The sequence below is a fragment of the Rhinoderma darwinii genome, chromosome 3, assembly GCF_050947455.1.
Source record: "Rhinoderma darwinii isolate aRhiDar2 chromosome 3, aRhiDar2.hap1, whole genome shotgun sequence".
Lineage (NCBI taxonomy): Eukaryota > Metazoa > Chordata > Amphibia > Anura > Rhinodermatidae > Rhinoderma > Rhinoderma darwinii.
Window position 1 is genome coordinate 204,787,439 of NC_134689.1, and position 21,556 is coordinate 204,808,994.

At 40.1% G+C, this 21,556-nt stretch overlaps 1 protein-coding gene across 3 annotated transcripts in view; it reads right to left on the reverse strand.

Annotated features, from left to right (window-relative positions):
- BCAP29 (B cell receptor associated protein 29) overlaps window positions 1-21,556 on the reverse strand; it is a 61,583-nt gene that overhangs the window by 12,806 nt on the left and 27,221 nt on the right. For all 3 annotated transcript variants that reach the window (XM_075857272.1, XM_075857270.1, XM_075857269.1), the window contains exons 2-5: window positions 21,348-21,455; window positions 15,975-16,075; window positions 2,896-3,046; window positions 1-74 (exon numbers count right to left, since the gene is read on the reverse strand). The exon at window positions 1-74 is cut by the window's left edge and continues 62 nt beyond it. In XM_075857272.1, the coding sequence (XP_075713387.1) occupies window positions 1-74; window positions 2,896-3,046; window positions 15,975-16,075; window positions 21,348-21,439 (418 nt within the window). In that variant the 5' untranslated portion in view covers window positions 21,440-21,455. The remainder of the gene's footprint in view (window positions 75-2,895; window positions 3,047-15,974; window positions 16,076-21,347; window positions 21,456-21,556) is intronic.

Here is a 21,556-nt window from a genome sequence, read left to right on the forward strand (position 1 = left end):
GTGCCTTCAGAGAATCACAGGATTCCATCCCAGTTGCCAACTGCACAATCAGATTAGTTACCCTTCTCAGAACACTGTCAAATAGATGAGGATAACCATATCAGACAATATCGTTTGAATAGCATTATTTAGGCTATGTTTACACGTTCAGGATTTTCCATAGGACGAAGTGACAACATGGGGCCCTTAGCAGGAAGGACACTCGCAATGCATAATCGGTTGCTGGGCGGGGGGAGGGATAGCTCATGAATATGCCCGACGACTCTTCTCCCAGCGCGATGCGAGCGCTACAAGGTTAGAAACGTATGTTCACAACATGTGGCATGACTTGAAGACTGCTATACACAATGTTACCCATCTAACTTAAAGAGGCTCTGTCACCAGTTTCATAATTCCCTACCTCCTACTTAATCTAATAGGCGCGGTGTTGTAGAGAACAGTGTTGTTGTTTTAAAAAAAACATTTATTAGTGACAAAGTTCTGAGCATTTTAATATTTATGCAAATTTTTTGTAAAAGCCCAACAGGGCAATTTTTTTTTACTTTAACCAAGTGGGCGTTGTAAAGAAAAGCGTATGACGCTGACCAATCAGCGTCATACGCTTCTCTTCATTCATGTCCAGCTTTAGTCACAGATCAGCGTGATCTCGCGAGATCACGCTGTGTCTTCACTTACTCCTGCTGTTCCTTCACCGGAGCGTCGGGAGAATGACCAGGCATCGGCTTGAGCAAGGAGGGGGCTGGAGGCGATGTCTGGTCATTCTTCCGTCACTCCGGTGAAGGACCTGCGGGATGAAGTGATGTCACAGCATGATCTCGCGATATCACACTGTGCTGTGACTAAAGCTGGACATGAATGAAAAGAAGTATACACTTTTCTTTACAACGCACCCACTTGGTTAAAGTAAAAAAAAATGCCCATTTGGGCTTTTACAAAAAACTTGCATAAATGTTAAAATGCTCATAACTGTCGCTAAATAAATGTTTTCTACAACACAGCACTTATTAGATTAGGTAGGAGGTATGGAAGTATGAAACTGGTGACAGAGCCTCTTTAAAGGAGTTTGAGCAGTTTTGCCTGGAAACCTGGGAAAAAATCCCAGCATCTAGATGTGCTAAGCGAATAGAGACATACCCCAAGAGACTTGCATCTGTAATTGTACCTAAAAGGTGGCTCCACAAAGGATTGACTTTCATGGGGTGAATATTTACGCACATTAAAGACCTCTGTTGTTTGTCACAGAAAAAAAAAAATATTTTGCACCTTCAAAGGGTACAAACCCCTCCAAAAATTCATTTTGCAACAAAACAGGAAAAACAGTACCAATAAAGGAGGGGGGTGTGAATAGTTTCACAAGGCACTGAGACTAGTACAGATGGTTATAAATATATATCAAACAGGTCTATATTATGTGGTGTCTTCCAACTAAAATTAAATAAAACCAAAAGTATTTTTTCTTAGCCATTACTTTATTTATATCCCATAAAAGGGCTTTTCTTTCTCAATCTTTTATTTCACTATGTAATTTACGGCCATAAACATTAATGCTAATATATTTGTCCGTGTATGTTAAATATACAGGCAGTTGTAGGGCCTTGCCGAGCATATTTTAGACTGCAGGAATCTTTTTGTTAAGGCATCATCGCATTCCAGGCACCATAACAATTTTTTTTGTTGTTTTAGTGGTACCATTTTAGCGTACGTTTAAGTTATTATTCTTATTTTTTGGGCATTGAAAAAAATGGAATTCTGCTGCTGTTTTTCCTTTATATTTAACCTTTATTTTGAAACCACTTCTTGCTGTGGCTCAAACATCTGCAATAAAATCTGCAACAAAACATTTGAATCCAGCCTTATAGGCATATAGCCATGGCAGGAATCTATGACACCGGGGTTCAGAGTTCTCTCTTATCCTGGCCACTGAAGCAAAACGTTTGCATATTACAGTGGGTACCCGCTGCTGATGGTGCAGACACAAATCCTGTGCCCACGGCATCTGCTAGAGGTACTATTACATCCTACTATGATAAACATTGCACATTTAAGGCACCCACGTTTGGGGCCTTACGTATACGCCAGGAAAACATAAATATACGCTGGGAAAAGCTCCTGACTTATACGTTAAATACGGACTGTGAGGGATTCCTAACAGTGGCATCTGTCTACCAAAGACTACAATGATATACATTTAATGTATACGTCATGAACGCTCATGGACTTTATCATGACGTATATGCTTAAGGATATCATTATGTGGTGTAGGGGTTAAAACCCCATCTGTTACCGGAAAAAAGCTAAAAAAATATATATGCAATTTGGTCTGTGCAATCTGACGCTATGACCCTTGGATTATAAAAGGTGAGCACTTCTGGCATTGAGGAATCAGAGGAGGCTGCTGTATGTGTGTCTGCAGGCAAGAAAAAGTGTAGGCTCAATGATAGGATCTGCATGATTAAAATATGTTTACGGGAGATAGAGGGCAGAGTTCACAATGACTTCATCATCATCCGTTTGTCCTAATACTATCTTATGTATGGGAGAAATTACTCTTCACAAATGGTGACTGAAAATTGGCTCACTCTTAAGGTCCTATTACACGGCTGTGAAAACAGCACCGATCAACGAGACAATGATTGGATACGTATGGGGACGAGCAATTGTTACTACGATCGCTCGTCCTCATACAGTTCCATCAGGTCGGCAGCATATCTCCGTGTTTACACAGGGAGATGTGTAGCCAACAACGATAACATTTATTGCTGCATAAATGAGAAGATCAGCAGATTAACAGGCCGTGTAAAAGGGCCTTTAGAGCAGTCTGGGTCTTAGCAATTATAGAATTCGATCTTTACTTACCTCTAAAACACATGCAAAGGTTCACTATTTTATACTTACAGCCAAAGAAAGAGGGAGAATCCAGAGATATAAAGATTTCGTTGGGCTCTGAAGAGCTTCATATGGAGATGATCAAACGTGTTCGAGTAAAGCTTTGCAGATTTATCAATTTCCGGATTCACAGAATACCTTCTCACCTCTCTCACAGCATCTGGAAATTAAAGAAAAATGATGCTCCAAGTGATAAAAAGCTCTAAAGCCTTTAGAAATGAGGCAATTAACCATGTAAAAAAAAGGTAAAGGGCTAAAAGAAGTGGATAAGCAATTGATGTACAATGTGTTATGAAAAGAATACATACACTACCGTTCAAAAGTTTAGAGTCACTTAGAAATGTCCTTATTTTTGAAAGAAAAGCACCGTTTTTTTCAATGAAGAGAACATTAAATTAATCAGAAATACACTCTATACATTGTTAATGTGCTAAATGACTATTCTAGCTGCAAACGTCTGGTTTTTAATGCAGTATCTACATAGGTGTATAGAGGCCCATTTCCAGCAACCATCACTCCAGTGTTCTAATGGTACATTGTGTTTGCTAACTGTGTTAGAAGGCTAATGGATGATTAGAAAACACTTGAAAACCCTTGTGCAATTATGTTAGCACCGCTGTAAACAGTTTTGCCATTTAGAGGAGCTATAAAACGGACCTTCCTTTGAGCTAGTTAAGAATCTGGAGCATTACATTTGTGGGTTCGATTAAACTCTCAAAATGGCTAGAAAAAGAGAGCTTTCATGTGAAACTCGACAGTCTATTCTTGTTCTTAGAAATGAAGGCTATTCCATGCGAGAAATTGCCAAGAAACTGAAGATTTCTTACAACGGTGTGTACTACTCCCTTCAGAGGACAGCACACACAGGCTGTAACCAGAGTAGAAAGAGAAGTGGGAGGCCCCACTGCACAACTGAGCAACAAGACAAGTACATTAGAGTCTCTAGTTTGAGAAATAGACGCCTCACAGGTCCTCAACTGGCAGCTTAATTAAATAGTACCCGCAAAACGCCAGTGTCAACGTCTACAGTGAAGAGGCGACTCCGGGATGCTGGCCTTCAGGGCAGAGTGGCAAAGAAAAAGCCATATCTGAGACTGGCTAATAAAAGGAAAAGATTAATATGGACAAAAGCACACAGACATTGGACAGAGGAAGATTGGAAAAAAGTGTTATGGACAGACGAATCGAAGTTTGAGGTGTTTGGATCACACAGAAGAACATTTGTGAGACGCAGAACAACTGAAAAGATGCTAGAAGAGTGCCTGACGCCATCTGTCAAGCATGGTGGAGGTAATATGATGGTCTGGGATTGCTTTGGTGCTGGTAAAGTGGGAGATTTGTACAAGGTAAAAGGGATTTTGAATAAGGAAGGCTATCACTCCATTTTGCAACGCCATGCCATACCCTGTGGACATCGCTTGATTGGAGCCAATTTCATCCTACAACAGGACAATGACCCAAAGCACACCTCCAAATTGTGCAAGAACTATTTAGGGAAGAAGCAGGCAGCTGGTATTCTATCTGTAATGGAGTGGCCAGCGCAGTCACCAGATCTCAACCCCATAGAGCTGTTGTGGGAGCAGCTTGACCGTATGGTACGCAAGAAGTGCCCATCAAGCCAATCCAACTTGTGGGAGGGGCTTCTGGAAGCATGGGGTGAAATTTCTCCCGATTACCTCAGCAAATTAACAGCTAGAATGCCAAAGGTCTGCAATGCTGTAATTGCTGCAAATGAAGCATTCTTTGACAAAAGCAAAGTTTGAAGGAGAAAATTATTATTTCGAATAAAAATCATTATTTCTAACCTTGTCAATGTCTTGACTATATTTTCTAGTCATTTTGCAACTCATTTGATAAATATAAGTGTGAGTTTTCATGGAAAACACAAAATTGTCTGGGTGACCCCAAACTTTTGAACGGTAGTGTAAGTCTGTGTTTACATCGGAGTTCCGGGAAAATACTGAAAGGGCCAGATTCATTGCATGACGAAAACCTACAGCGCCCAACGAAACTCATTGAATTTAATGGGTTCTGTCGGGGGTTCCGTCATGGTTTGTCATTTTCCTGGATAAAATAATTTAGTGAGCTCGAAACTATGGTATCTGCAACGGAGTTCCGTAACAGAGCCTCCGATGCACATGTGGACAGGGCAGAGGCGTATCTTGAATATCCTGGTCCCAATGCAAAAGCCCACCTACCATGTGTCACTTTTTAATAAAAGTGTCTTATGTGACAAAGAAATAAAGAAAAAAGCACAGCGCCACATAGTGTAAGTAAATCCAAGGAGTAGCAGTCCGTAAATACAAATGAATGCTCACCACAGGGCAGAAGAATATTCGCGTTGGAATTGCAGTATGGAGTGAGTGCTGCTGCCGAGATCCCAACCGGTTAAGCCAAAGGCCATCGTAATGGAGACAATAGATAATTTTTTCTTCCAACATACAGTGAAGGAAATAAGTATTTGAGCCCTTGCTGATTTTGTTAGTTTGCCCACTGTCAAAGACACGAACAGTCTAGAATTTTTAGGCTAGGTTAATTTTACCAGTGAGAGATAGATTATATTTAAAAAAAAAAACAGAAAATCACATTGTCAAAATTATATATATTTATTTGCATTGTGCACAGAGAAATAAGTATTTGATCCCCTACCAACCATTAAGAGTTCAGCCTCCTCCAGACCAGATACACGCTCCAAATCAACTTGGTGCCTGCATTAAAGACAGCTGTCTTACATGGTCACCTGTATAAAAGACTCCTGTCCGCAGACTCAATTAATCAGTCTGACTCTAACCTCTACAACATGGGCAAAACCAAAGAGCTTTCTAAGGATGTCAGGGACAAGATCATAGACCTGCACAAGGCTGGAATGGGCTACAAAACCATAAGTAAGACGCTGGGTGAGAAGGAGACAACTGTTGGTGCAATAGTAAGAAAATGGAAGACATACAAAATGACTGTCAATCGACATCGATCTGGGGCTCCATGCAAAATCTCACCTCGTGGGGTATCCTTGATCCTGAGGAAGGTGAGAGCTCAGCCGAAAACTACATGGGGGGAACTTGTTAATGATCTCAAGGCAGCTGGGACCACAGTCACCAAGAAAACCATTGGTAACACATTACGCCGTAATGGATTAAAATCCTGCAGTGCCCGCAAGGTCCCCCTGCTCAAGAAGGCACACGTACAGGCCCGTCTGAAGTTTGCAAATGAACATCTGGATGATTCTGAGAGTGATTGGGAGAAGGTGCTGTGGTCAGATGAGACTAAAATTGAGCTCTTTGGCATTAACTCAACTCGCCGTGTTTGGAGGAAGAGAAATGCTGCCTATGACCCAAAGAACACCGTCCCCACTGTCAAGCATGGAGGTGGAAACATTATGTTTTGGGGGTGTTTCTCTGCTAAGGGCACAGGACTACTTCACCGCATCAATGGGAGAATGGATGGAGCCATGTACCGTCAAATCCTGAGTGACAACCTCCTTCCCTCCACCAGGACATTAAAAATGGCTCGTGGCTGGGTCTTCCAGCACGACAATGACCCGAAACACAGCCAAGGCAACAAAGGAGTGGCTCAAAAAGAAGCACATTAAGGTCATGGAGTGGCCTAGCCAGTCTCCAGACCTTAATCCCATCGAAAACTTATGGAGGGAGCTGAAGGTCCGAGTTGCCAAGCGACAGCCTCGAAATCTTAATGATTTACAGATGATCTGCAAAGAGGAGTGGGCCAAAATTCCATCTAACATGTGTGCAAACCTCATCATTAACTACAAAAAACGTCTGACTGCTGTGCTTGCCAACAAGGGTTTTGCCACCAAGTATTAAGTCTTGTTTGCCAAAGGGATCAAATACTTATTTCTCTGTGCACAATGCAAATAAATATATAGAATTTTGACAATGTGATTTTCTGTTTTTCTTTTTTTATATAATCTATCTCTCACTGGTAAAATTAACCTAGCCTAAAAATTCTAGACTGTTCATGTCTTTGACAGTGGGCAAACTTACAAAATCAGCAAGGGATCAAATACTTATTTCCTTCACTGTATATTATGTGACAAAGGGAACTTTGGGCCCCCTCAGGCAAAGGGCCCAGGTGTGACTGCTACCTGCGCACCCCTACATCTACGCTCCTGCTTTTAGGATGTTTCTCGTATCCATCCACTGTGGATCTTTTCAGTAACCTCGTTACTCAGAGTTTTTGTCTTCATTGTGTTGGATCTTCCAGATACAGTATATAATTTATATCACTTTTATAAATGTGAAGGTGAGAAAGCATGATCAAATAACAACCTTGGTGTACCTTGACATTGACGTACATCATGAAATGCCTTGCATTAATTTATTTTTATTTTTTATGATCAGTTAACCATTAGTAGCCACTACTAACTTCAGCCCAGATACTTCCCTGTGGAACCCTAGATTACAGAAATATATCCAGGAATTATTGGCCATGTAACTAAGGGAGAAGAAAAGATCTTATTAGAATTATCTGGGAAAACTCAGCAAACCCAAATAGAGTTATTGCATCAAAGGGTTTAGCTATAAGGGCATTCCCAAACATGTACAGGTCGATTATGTCATGCAGAATATTTTGGGAGCAACTTCATATTTAAAAAAGCGGAGGATCTGTCCTAGTACCAAATAAATTCAAGGTTTGAAAAATAAATGATTTATGGAGCTGCTAAGAGTAAGATGAGGTTAAAAAGGAAGAAATGTTATGTATCCGCACAAAAAACTCTAACATGAGGAGCGATTCAAGACGTTTATTCAATAGAAAAATATTATGTTGCCATAACAAAGGGGAAATAGTTACAAAGGGCATGAAGCTGGGCTTCCTATGTGCCTCTCAATGATCGAGACAGGAGTGGCAGTCCTAGCACACAGGCTTCTCTGATGTTGTGTATACAGCAATGTTGCATGAACATCAACATCACATTACCACTTCCCCCACACGGAAAACCACGTCAGCAGCTGCCATTCTGCCCCAACCATTTGTAATCATAATGTCGTTTACATTCATCAAATTTGTGGCGGTTTAGATGCCGTATCGATTTCATTGTTGTCAATCCCGTTCACTCTCCAATAGTGAAAACCCCAACCACATGTAAAATAATGGTCAATTTAATGTTTTACCTGCGGTACACAAATGGGGTTGTTGATAGATTCAGCTATAGGAAGGTATTCTAGAAATATTTCTTTAAAAAAAAAAAAAAAAAAAAGCTGCCCCCCTAAAATGACATCTAGCACTAAATGAATAAACATGCATTAATATGCGCATAAAAAACTATAAGCTTCCATGCTACCTGCAAAACGGCAGCAAATGGTGTTAAAAACGAACGCGTTTATGCAGTGTCGTTTTCAGTGACTCAGCAAAACTTCCCTGTGTGAATACACCCTTAGGCCCTGTTAACGCAGTGCAGATTTGCATAAATTTTTTAAGCCAAAACCAGAATTGGATCCAGGAGAGGAGACATTTTAAGGCCTTCCTTTACATATTTTTAATGTTTAGTTTTCGTTCCTAGTTTTGATTACAAAAAATACTTGCAAAGTCTGCATCAAATCTGCACTGTGTGAACAAGATCTAAGAATGACAGATGACATTCATTTCTAATACATTTAAGTCCATGTTCACACAAGGTGGCTACGCTGCGTAAAAGTACACCACATACCCGCCCTGGACCTCATAGGGAATTCCGGCCAAAGAACCGTACCAAATTGTGGTGCGGTTTTTCAGGTGGAATGTCTGATGTGGAAAATAGCAGATTAACAAAAACAAAACCTTATACTTACTTAGGGGTATTCGCAACATAAACATTTATGGCATATCCGCAGTGTATGCCATAAATGTCTGATAGATGCGGGTGCCACCTCATCCGACCCCCGTCCCGCCTGCTAAGGCAGCCACCGTATCTAGGCGGAGAATTGGCCAAGGTGGGGGAACTGGCTAAGCATGCATGTGTATGGGAAAGTCGGAAGGAATAGCAGTCGGCTAGCGGGTAGCTTAAGGTTCTGTTGACATTGGCATCATGGCTTCCACACATAACATTAGTCATGATGCTCTGCTGGATCCGTTGCATCAAAAGTGCTGGAACACCCAAAAAGGGCTCTGAACTGTGTAAACTAATAAATATTGTAAAATGTCATTAAAGGAAATGTATCCCCTATATTTTTTTCCTAATTAAAACCAGATACTGATACATATACTTGTTTTTTTTAATCTGTTTTTCTCTTTTATTCTATTTTCTGTACATGATTTTGTGGCAGCATCGTGCCTGAGCTATAAAAATAAAAAAATAAAAAATATCTTTAACATAAAAACTTGATTTAAACAATAGGTTATTTTCTGATAATAAAAAAAACACACACCCTTTAAATCTGTTTGGTTGTAAAAAAAAAATTTAATTTAACCCCTTCGCGCTCAGGTCAGTACTATTACGTCGTGCTGAGCGCATTGTTCGCGCTCAGCTCAGTAATAGTACTGACCTGAGTTAACACGGCGCCATCTTTCCCCGGCGCGTGTTTGAGCTGTGATACCTGCTGTTTCCGACAGCAGGCTAACACAGCTTAGTGTGCAGGGACCGATCCGAAAAAAAAGTTGTGTAAATATAAGAAAATAAAAGTTTTAAAAGCGCTAAAAGTAAAAATCCCCCTTTTTCCCTTATCAGTCCTTTATTATTAATAAAAATATATAAATAAACAAATAAACTATACATAATTGATATCGCCGCGTCCGTAACGTCCTGAACTACAAAACGATGTCGTTATTTATCCCGCGCGGTGAACGCCGTAAAAGAAAATAATAATAAACCGTACCACAATCACAATTGTTTGGTCACTTCACCTCCCAAAAAATGGAATAAAAAGAGATCAAAAAGTTGCATGTACCTAAAAATGGTACTGATCGAAACTACAGTTCGTTACGCAAAAAATAAGTCCTCGCACGACTTTCCTGATGGAAAAATAAAACAGTTATGGCTCTTAGAATAAGGTAACACAAAAAATAAATTATACTTTACAAAATGTATTTTATTGTGCAAATGCCATAAGACATAAAATAAAAGTATAAACATCTGGTATCGCCGTAATCGTATCGCCCCGCAGAATAAAGTGAATGTCATTTATAGCGCACGGTGAACGCTGTAAAAAAATAGAATAAAAAACAATAGTAAAATTGCTGTTTTTTAGTCACCACGCCTCTTAAAAATAGAATAAAAACTGATCAAAAACTCGCATGCACCCCATGAAAACTACAATGGATTCCTCAAGGGGTCTAGTTTCCAAAAAGGGGTCACTTTTGGGGGGTTTCCACTGTTTTAGCACCACAAGACCTCTTCAAACCGGACATGGTGCCTAATAAATTAAATTAAAATAATTAAATGTCACCTCTACTTTGCTCTAAATTCCTGTGAAACACCTAAAGGGTTAATAAACTTTCTAAATGCTGTTGTGAATACTTTGAGGGGTCTAGTTTCTGAAATGGGTTGTTTGATAAGGGTGTCTAATATATGGGCCCCTCAAAGCAACTTCAGAACTGAGCTGGAAACTAAAAAATAAAATAAAAATGAGGCAATACTTTGCTTCTTACATTATACTCATAATGAGCCGTGCCCACCCCGAGATGACCCCAGTTTTGACCGTTTGTATAAATGGAGACCCCTATTAGACCGTTTCAGTGCCCGGTTTTCCCAAGCATACACCCCAGAGAAGTGTATTGATGAGTCCCTGGTACATTTTAAAGGGAGGGTTCAATTCCGGCAGTACCTGCCGGGTAAGAGGGCAAGGTATGGCGTGAAGATGTATAAGCTGTGCGAGAGTGCATCAGGGTATACCTACAAATTTAGGATATATGAAGGGAAGGACACCAGTATTCAGCCCCCAGAATGCCCCCCCTTACTGGGAGTTAATACAAAAATTGTGTGGGATTTGGTGCACCCACTGCTGGACCAGGGTTACCACCTCTACCTGGATAATTTTTATACCAGCGTCCCACTCTTCAACTGCCTCGCTTCCAGAAGTCCTGCGGCATGCGGCACTGCTAGAAGAAATCTGACAGGCCTCCCTAAGACTCTGCTTGGGCAAACAAGAAGGGGTGAGAGCAGGGCACATTCTAGCAGCAACATATTGTGTGTCAAGTACAAGACAAGGGAGATGCCACACCAGTACCCATGTACCTGTACGAGGTACCAGTACAGAGACCCCCAAACCAGACTGCATCCTGGACTACAATAGGTACATGGGAGGGGTGGACTTGTCAGATCAAGTCCTGAAGCCCTACAGTACTTCTGGAAGCGAGGCCACACGCATCGTACTAGGGCAACACTTTCCAGGAGAAGTTCCCCAAACTGGCAAGAAGGGAAAAAGTCAAGAGGTGCAAAGTCTGCTATAAGAGGGGGATAAGGGAGGACACAATATACCAATGTGACGCGTGTCTCGAAAAACCAGAGCTCTGTATGAAAGAGTGTTTTAAAATTTATCATCCATCCCTTTATTTTTAATTTACCCCAGTTTTACTCGCTCTGATCCACTTCGCACAGCTTACCCCTCCTCTTTCCCCTCTGAGCCCTACTGCGTGCCCAGGCAGCTGATAACAGCCACATGTAGGGTATTGCCGTACCCGGGAGAACCAACATTACAGTTTATGAGGTGTATATCTCCGGTGGCGCATGCTGGGCACAATATATCGGACACTGAATTGGCATATATGTATAGAAAATTGCAAATTTCACTCTGCACCAACTGCTGCACATTATCTTTTACACAATACCTGTGGGGTCAAAATGCTCACTACACCTCTAGATGAATGCCTTAAGGGGTGTAGATTTTAAAACAGGGTCACTTCTCGGGGGTTTCAACTGTACCGGTACCTTAGGGGCTTCTGCGTACAAGACTTCGCACCAGAAAAGCTCCAGTAGGCCAAATGGTGGTCCTTTCCTTCTGAGCCCTGCCGTGTGCCCAGGCAGCTAATAACAGCCACATGTAGGGTATTGCCGTACCCGGGAGAACCCACATTACAGTTTATGGGGTGTATGTCTCCGGTGGCACATGCTGGGCACAATATATCGGACACTGACATGGCATATATATAGAAAATTGCAAATCTCACTCTGCACCATCTGTTGCGCATTATCTTTTACACAATATCTGTGGGGTCAAAATGCTCACTACACCTCTAGATGAATTCCTTAAGGGGTGCCGTTTTTAAAACGGGGTCACTTCTCGGGGGTTTCAACTGTACTGATACCTCAGGGGCTTCTGCACACAAGACTTAGCACCAGAAAATTCCCAGTAGGCCACATGGTGGTCCTTTCCTTCTGAGCCCTCCTATGGGCCCAAACGGCAGTTTATCACCACAAATAGGGTATTGCCACACTCAGGACAAATTGGGGTATTTTATTCCTTGTGAAAATAAGAAATTTTGAGCCAAAACTACCTCTTATTGTAAAAAATTACATTTTTTTTAATTCACAGCCCAATTCAAATAAATTCTGTGAAAAAAACTGTGGGGTCTAAATGGTCACAACACCCATAAATAAATTCCTTGAGGGGTTTTGTTTCCAAAATGGGGTCACATTTGGTGGGTTTCCATTGCTTTGATACCTCTGAGGCTCTGCAAATGCGACATGGCACCCGAAAGCCAATGCAGCAAAATCTGGACTCCTAAGAACACATAGCGCTCCTTTCCTTCTGAGTCCTCCCATGGGCCCAAACGGCAGTTTATCACCACAAGTGGGGTATTGCCGCACTCAGGACAAATTGGGCAACAAAATGGGGCATTTTGTTCCCTGTGAAAATAAGAAATTCTGATCAAAAATGACATCTTATTGGAAAAATTGTCATTCTTTTAATTTCACAGCCCAATTCAAATACGCGCTGTGAAAAAACTACGGGGTCAAAATAGTAACAATAACCATAAATGAATTCCTTGAGGGGTGCAGTTTCCAAAATGGGGTCAGTTTTGGGGGATTCCTACTGTTTTGGCACCTCAATACCTCTCCAAACCTGGCATGCTGCCTAAAATATATGCTAATAAAAAAGAAGCACCAAAATGCACTAGGTGCTTCTTTGCTTCTGGGGCTTGTGTTTTAGTCCACGAGCGCACTAGAGCCACATGTGGGACATTTCTAAAAACTGCAGAATCTGGACAATACATATTTAGTAGTGTTTCTCTGGTAAAAGCTTCTTTGTTACAGAAAAAAAATTGAATAAAATTGAAATTCAGCAAGAAAAATGAAATTTACAAATTTCACCTCCACTTTGCTTTAATTCCTGTGAAATGCCTGAAGGGTTAAAAAACTTTCTAAATGCTATTTTGAATACTTTGAGGGGTCTAGTTTTTAAAATGGGGTGTTTTATGGGGGTTTCTAATACATAGGCCCCTCAAAGCCCCTTCAGAACTGAACAGGTACCTTAAAAAAAAGGCTTTTGAAATGTTTTTAAAAATATGAGAAATTGCAGTTTATGTTCTAAGCCTTGTAACGTCCAAGAAAAAATAAAATCATGCTCTAAAAACTATGCAGATCTAAAGTAGACTTATGGGAAATGTGAGCTAGTAACTATTTTGGCTGGTATACCATCTGTTTTACAAGCACATGCATTTAAATTCGGAAAAATGCTATTTTTTTAAATTTTTCTCAAAATTTTGCAATTTTTCACAAATAAACACTGAATATATCGACCGAATTTTACCACTAACATAAAGCCCAATGTCTCACGAGAAAACAATCTCAGTATCGCTTGGATAGGTTTAAGCATTCCGACGTTATTACCACATAAAGTGAAATATGTCAGATTTAAAAAATGGGCTCTGAGCCTTAAGGCCCAAACTAGGCTGCGTCCTTAAGGGGTTAAGGAATGAATAGCGCAGTCTAGTCTAGTAAAAGTGATTACGGTATTTTTCTCACATTTAAAGCAGTTTTCTGGATTACATTGTCGGAAATGACGAAGTGGCCTAGGAGACAGCGGGAACAGAGAAAGGTAGAGCAGGGTTTAGGGGGCCCCGTTCTAGAGATGGGTCTGGGACCAACATCTATCTGACATTTATGACATATCCTGTTGATATTCCATAAATGTCCCTGATTGGCAAACCCTTTAATGACCGCCGATGCGCCTTTTCACGGCTGTCATTAAAAAGGCTTTATTCTAGGCCGCCGCCTTTTCACAGTCTGCACGGGGGTGCCGTGCAGGCTGGAGCGGGGGCTCAGCTGTCGGATGACAGCCGGGCTCCTGCTCCAATGGTAGCAATCGAAGTTTACTTCGATGGCGACCATTTAACCCCTCAAATGCCGCAGTCATTAGTGACTGCTGCATTTGAGTAGTTTACAGAGGAAAGGAGCTCCCTCTGTTACCCATCGGTGGCCCGCAACTGCAATTGTGGGCATCCGATGGGGTGCCATGGCAGCAGGGGGCCTAACAAAAGGCCCCCGTGTCTGCCCTGGCTATATGCCTATTAGGCCGTGCCAGAGGCATCGCCTAATAAATGCCTGTCAGTTTTATACTAACAGGCAGTAATGCTTTGGTATACTAAGTATACCACAGCATTATATAAGCGATCAAAAGTCCTTTAGTGGCTCTGAAAAAATAATTAATGTGAAGTAAATATTAATAAAAAAATGGTTTTATTTAGTAAAACTGTAAAAATAAAATAAAAACTACACATATATGGTATCCCCGCAATTGTAATCACCCCAAAAATAAAGTTTGAATATTATTTAAACTGCAACAAGAACGCGTACAAAAACCAAAACGCAAAAAACAACGACAAACTCTTTTTTCCATTCCCCCAAAAAATAATAATAAAAGATCAATCAATAAGTCCCATGTACCACAAAATGGTAGCAACGAAGTCCCGCAAAAAAAACAGCCCTCATATGGCGACATTGATGGAAAAATAAAAAAAAGTTATGGCTCTTGGAAAGAGACGATGCAAAACAAAATAATTTTAATTCAAAAAGGTTTTTATTCTGCAAAAGTAGTAAAACATTAAAAAAAACTATGCACATCTGGAAACACCGTAATCGTACCGACCTAGAGAATAAAGGTAACATGTTTCTTACGCCGCACGGTAAACGGTGTATATGTAAAATGTATAGAACAATGGCTAAATTTCTGGGGGGTTTTTATATCCCCTCCCAAAAAAAGTTAATATAAAAAAATAAATAAATTCTATACACCCCAAAACGGTGCCATTGAAAAATACAACTCATCCCACAAAAAAAAGTCCTCATACAGCCACGTCCACGTGAAAATAAAAAAGTTATAGCCCTTTGAATGTGACCATAGAAAAACGCAAAAAATTGCTTTGTCATTAGGGCCCAGAAAGCAAGCAGGGGGAAAGGGTTAAATCAGGACAACCAATGACCACGGATTTCAATGACCTTGTTGACCTGGCTGCCTGGTATAAAACAGGACATCTCCTGAACCACGCAGGTTCAACCAGTAGATGTTATACAGTTTTATGTGTGCAGCCTACCCTAGTATACCCATTATTATACATTTATCTTTGGTTTTCTTATACATATGTTGTGATTTGTTTTGACTTTAGTAATATAAAACACACGGGCTGGAGATGTTTTGGGTGGAGTCCTCCCTTATATCACCCAGCTGTTGTTGGTATAAATACGAGCTATTTTTCAGATGATGTGAAACACCATTCATTACCAGATGCTGCAGAAATATTCCTGAGAAAATAATGGTGTTTTTTTTACTTTACTTTACTAGTACAGTCACCTTTTTTTCTCAAGTTACAGAATTGCAACATGCATAGTCATTTGACATCAGCTGCTGCGGCACGGACTATACAGGGGAACAGTCAGAGACATAGCGCTTCAGACAATGTTCTGCATGTCAGGAGTATGACTGTACCGAGGTTTTTTATATATATATATCACACAAGTTTTATAGGTGATGTAGTCCTATTGATAGATATGGAAGATACATATACATTCCTTAATACATTATTATTAATTGTAATACTGTAAATCCTAGCTGCAGGTCTTACCACATCAGATATATATATATATATATATATATATATATATATATATATATATATATATATATATATATGTATGCAATATTAAGACAAGTACTTACCAAGGAAAAGAACAATGAGAATAACGATGATTGATAAAAATGCTTTGTTCCAGTAGGGAGATATTTTACTCCATAATTGAAATCTGAATATCTTCTTCCATCTAATTACAGGATAAATATGAAAAAAGAGAAAAAGTAAAAGAAAATGTATTTGGCTATAATGTTATCAGAGCATTTATATCACTTCTGACTCCAACAAACGCTTTGCAAGTTATATACAAGCAAATTCGATTATCCTTTAAGCCCGTTCCTTTTTTTCATGCGGGGGCACTACCACCAATGTAAATATACATTATTTTTAATGCATTTATATTGCAAATATACTTAACGGGAGTTTGTCATCACATTTTCACCTCCCAAGCCGCTAATAACACTACATAGGGAAGGCTGATGGTTTTTCTAAACATACCTATGTTGCCCAAGTCAACCCATTGTGAACCATAAAAAAAAGTGCTTTTATTAATCCAGGCGCCACATGCAAATGAGCACTGAAGAGTCCTACAATCCAGGAAGTGTCCTGGTGGATTACTAGACACTGCTGTGCATACAGCGCCCGGAGGAATGAAAGAACGTTTTTATGGCTCATGATGGGCTGACTTGGGCAACATTGGTATGTTTAGAAAAACTATCATCCTCCCCTATGTAGCGGTTTGGGAAATGAAAATGTGATGTCAAACTTCCTTTAAATTTCACATGTTTAACGCTAATATTTCGTTGGATAAACCCTTTAACTTACTAAACATATCCTAGTGCAAAAAATATTTAAAAGGCCTTAAATGCATTATATCAGTTGTAGTCTGCTTTGTCATTCTGCACAGCAGTTAAAAAAATAAATTAAAAAAATGGAAACCTGACAAATTGTGCCCCTTTCTGATACTACTGTAATGGACTCCTTATTTCAACACAGATCGCCTTCACCATATGGAGATCATGATCTGACTGAACAGATTTCTACTGCACATGTGAACCCTGCTTTAAAGTGTAAGGGGGAGAATTAAAAAAAAATAAAAAAAAGACAGGTTGCCTTTAAGACATTTCACCACTCATCTTCGGGGTATAATAGTACGCTCTTCTACTCAGTGAAGTTATAATAAAAAAAAGTAAACCAGTGAGAATTATGGCATCCGATTGGTTACAAAGTGAATCCATCATGGATGCCACATTCTATCTAACGCCAAAAGGGTATAGTATATCTTTGGCTTTGTCAATAAGAAACCAGTGTATGTTATTTAGCTTACGTGTTAATAGGTTACGCCTAAAAGTTAGGGACTGTGTATATATATATATATATATATATATATATTGTGTATTGCAGTGACATCTGCAGGATATAGTATGCTAGTACAGACAGTATACCTGAACTGGTAGGTCAAAATCAGGGCTTAATTAGAAATTAATAAGAGCATTTATTAGTTTGTTTTAAAATGTGTTCCTTAAAAAAACATTTGTCGTTTTTGGGAGCCAATTTGTTTCAGAATGTTTTAATTTCTCAATATATCATTTTTTTTATATACAGAGCTCCAAATCCCCTGCGTAGACATAGATATCTAACATACCATGACAGCTGCCTGTTGTCACCACTAGAGGGGGCATGGGAGCTTACTGCACACAGTTATACAATGAACGCCGTAATGCCCCAATCCCAGTCCGTGATTATGGGCACGGCCGGACGCTGACGGCCGTGGACAGCCACCAGCATTTGCGGGCCTTGCTCCCGTATAAAGAATGGGAGCACGGTCTGTAAAAGCAAAAAATAGGACGTGTCCTATCTTTCATGGAGCCTTTCTACGGCACACACTTACCTATAAATATACGGGAAGGTGTCGGTTGGCCATAGAAATTAATGGGTCCGTAATTACGGACATGTGCATGGGGCCTAACACGGCATGCAGTAATCTCCCTTTGAGGGTGGCGGCGGCAGGCAGCCACCATGTTATCTTATAAAGCTATGCCTATGCAGGGGATGTGGAGCTCTGTATAAGAAAAACAAATTTTCAACTGCTATAAAAATGCACTATGAAATTAATATACACAGAATTTTGGATCTTAAAATGACATTATGAGTACAGGTATTCCTTTTAGGGTAGGTACACACTGGGTGTAAATACTGCATATTTTCTGCAACGGATTTAATTGCGGAAAATCCGCATTGCATTACAAATCTCATCCACACAAAGCGGAAACAAAATAAGCCAAAAAACACGTTTATAAATTGACCTGAGGTGCAGTTTTTTAAGCCGCAGCATGTCAATTTATGCTGCTGAATCTCTGCTCTTCTGTTGCGGGTTTTCCCCCCATTGAATTCAATAGGAAGGTAAAAACCCGCAACTAAGATGTGTTGCAACTTTTGCAGCGGAAATGCTGCATTCTGACGCAAAAAACGCAAATGAGGAGAAAAAAAGCTTTTTTTTAAGTTAAAATAAATAAAAAGCTTACACTTTTGCCGTTGTCCTAGCGACATTCTATCCTCTGTTCTGAGCACCGCCCAGCCTCCTGGGAGGAGGTTTCATCCCATGTGACTACTGCAGCCAATCAAAGGCTGCCATGGTCATGTGGACTACAGTGCCATCCCAGGAGGCCTGGCTACGCTCAGAAGACGCGTCACCTGGATAACGCATGGGTCGTAAGTATAAACTTTTTTTTGTCTATTCCTGCAGTATTTTCGCTGCAGATATGCTGCCCAAAAAAGGTCACCACAATTTGCAGCTTTCAAGATGGATACGCTGTGTACTATTGTGCAACGTATTCGCCCTGTATGTTTGTACCTTTAAGGGGTTGTTTTATGAAGACATGCCTCATCATAGAGGGGCTAAATGTAGCGTTGCATCTAATGCGTCGACAGGCAGGGTGAGCCGGACTGGAAGCATCGGATATCCAGCCATGTCTGGTCGTTCTTTCTATCAGACTGCACTCATAAGCACAAGGCTCTGTTCACATCACGTTGTGTGTGTTCTGTCGAAGGTATAAGTCAGTAGGGCTCCCAACATATATCTCTAACGAAAGGCTGCGATGTATCCTACTGTAAAGGCATACAGTGGTATACGGCGCCTATACAGCCCCAGTCCTCTCTGACTGCCAGGTACAAAACTTTCCACTTTGCCTCCACACTAGTATAGATTATTGGGTGCAACGTTGCAGGGAATCCCACTAGAAACACCTGTTGGTTCCCGACATGCAGAGTAGCTGATGCATGGGCGCAGATTCAACCGGCTCAATAAATCTTGATCGGTTCTGTTCCTCGGATTTCCGGTACCCCTCCCTCTGGTGCTTAGTGGATAAACATGCACAAAGGCCCCCACAAGCCTAAATGTGTCACAGATTTTGAACTGGAAATAACACCTTTCTTCATTTTGATTATCTTTCCAGCAGTCATTACCATGGTCCAGTGACATCTCGCTGCTGCAAGGTCACAGTTACAAATAGCTGAACTCCATCAAACGCCGAGAGACCTGGCACCTTTTTGGGAATCAGACTGCTTATCTCCACCTAGGGAAGCCCCAGTGAGAAGTTTTTAAAGAGGCTCTGTCACCAGATTATAAGTGCCCTATCTTCTACATAATCTGATCGGCGCTGTAATGTAGATAACAACAGTGGTTTTTATTTTGAAAAACGATCATTTTTGAGCAAGTTATGAGCTAGTTTAGCTTTATGCTAATGAGATTCTCAATGGACAACTGGGCGTGTTTTTACTTTTTACCAACTGGGTGTTGTAAAGAGGAGTGTATGAGGCTGACCAATCAGTGACTAATCAGCGTCCTACACTTCTCATTGTTCCATCCCAGCTTCTTTTACTGCACAATAACACTGTGCTGTGGATCATGCTGGTCTGGGAACAATGAGAAGTGTATGACACTGATTGGTCAGCCTCATACACTTCTCTGTACAACACCCAGTTGGTAAAAAGTAAAAACATGCCCAGTTGTCCATTGAGAAAGTCATTAGCATAAATCTAAACTAGCTCATAACTTGCTCAAAAATGATCGTTTTTCAAAATAAAAACCACTGCTGTTATCTACATTACAGCGCCGATCAGATTATGTAGGAGATAGAGCATTTATAATCTGGTGACAGAGCCTCTTTAAATATGGAGAGGTATGCCACTGTAGCTTCCAAACATGTACATTTAACCGGGGCCTGTGACGGATGTCATAGTGGCATCCGTCACCCACAAGATCCCATTTTTTTTTTTAAAAACATTTTTTCCACTAGATACAGTTAAAGTTAGAGTTTACTACAATATTCCATTCTTTTTTTTAGTAATACACTGATGTCCACTGGCCAGGCAGAGGCCAAAAGGTCACTCTGGGTTAACGTAACCTTATAAACACGTTTAGCATCAAGTCGGTGATGCGTACAATGCCTGTGACCGTCAAGTGATCCTGCCTAAATCAGTGGGTTTGGTGGGCATTTGCCCATATGTCCTAATAAGGCATAATGTATGTACGTCACAGAAGAGAGCCCTGTTTGTCACCCCCTTTATTAGCCAGAACGGAGAGCTTTTCTGTAATCCCTGGTGTAACTTAGTCATCTTTGACCTAAGATTAATTGTGGGTTGTTTTTCTGTAACTTGTTAACAATATTCGTTACCCAAACATATGAAAAAGTTGTATATAGTTTCTTGCATCCACTCTAGGTTTAGGCTTAAAAAAACCAAAAAACAACTGCACTAAAAAACATTTTCTCTAAATTATATGGAGCTCATTATTGCTGCTAAAAGAGGTGCCGCCAGTTAAAAAAATGGGTGATATTGGTGTTGGATAAGTTTGCTAAAGTAAAGGCAGAAATAATTCAGCTTGTTCATAATTCTGATTATATTTCATATGAATAAATTATGACGAAAACAAAAATATTTTGGTTATTTGTATAGGATTAGATTTGAACTGAAAACCACATCTGAATATAGAGGGTCCCACTGACTGGTTTTCAAGTAGGCAAGTAATTAATAAGAAATGGGTAAATAGCCATAATCCTAAAATAATACTATATTAAAATATAAAACGTAACATATATTATAAAAGCTACCATGACATTGGCAGACATGGAGCAGAATTAAAATGTGCTACAAACCAATTGTCATGAATGAGAAGTCACTATACGAACTTAGGAAACTCCGGATTGCATACTTCAGCTTTAAACAGCATCAAGCCGTTCCAAAAATATCCTAAGCAGCTGGGGAGATCATATTCCTTCATTTATTCGCGGGCATGGAATACGTAAAATATTTACTGTATGGCAAGACGACGACAGTATAAGCCAACACATATTGCACAAGGTAATTCACTATACATTGTACAGTGTATGTATATAACATGCAGCAACTTTCACATTTCATATTGAACATACAGTATATTTATAGGAATACTTCTCTAGTACCTTGACGGAGAAATAAACGGGATGCAAAGAATTAAAATAACTCCAACTTCCCCATACAGGAACATTGCCACTGCTGTCCACTGAAAAGTCATGTTGGGGCTTGGAAATCTACAAAGGGAAAACAAAGCTTTTATTGGACTATTTACACAATTTTTAACAAAGTTGCCTACTCGTAGTTATAGTTTTGGAGCATTGAATGAATTTCTCCA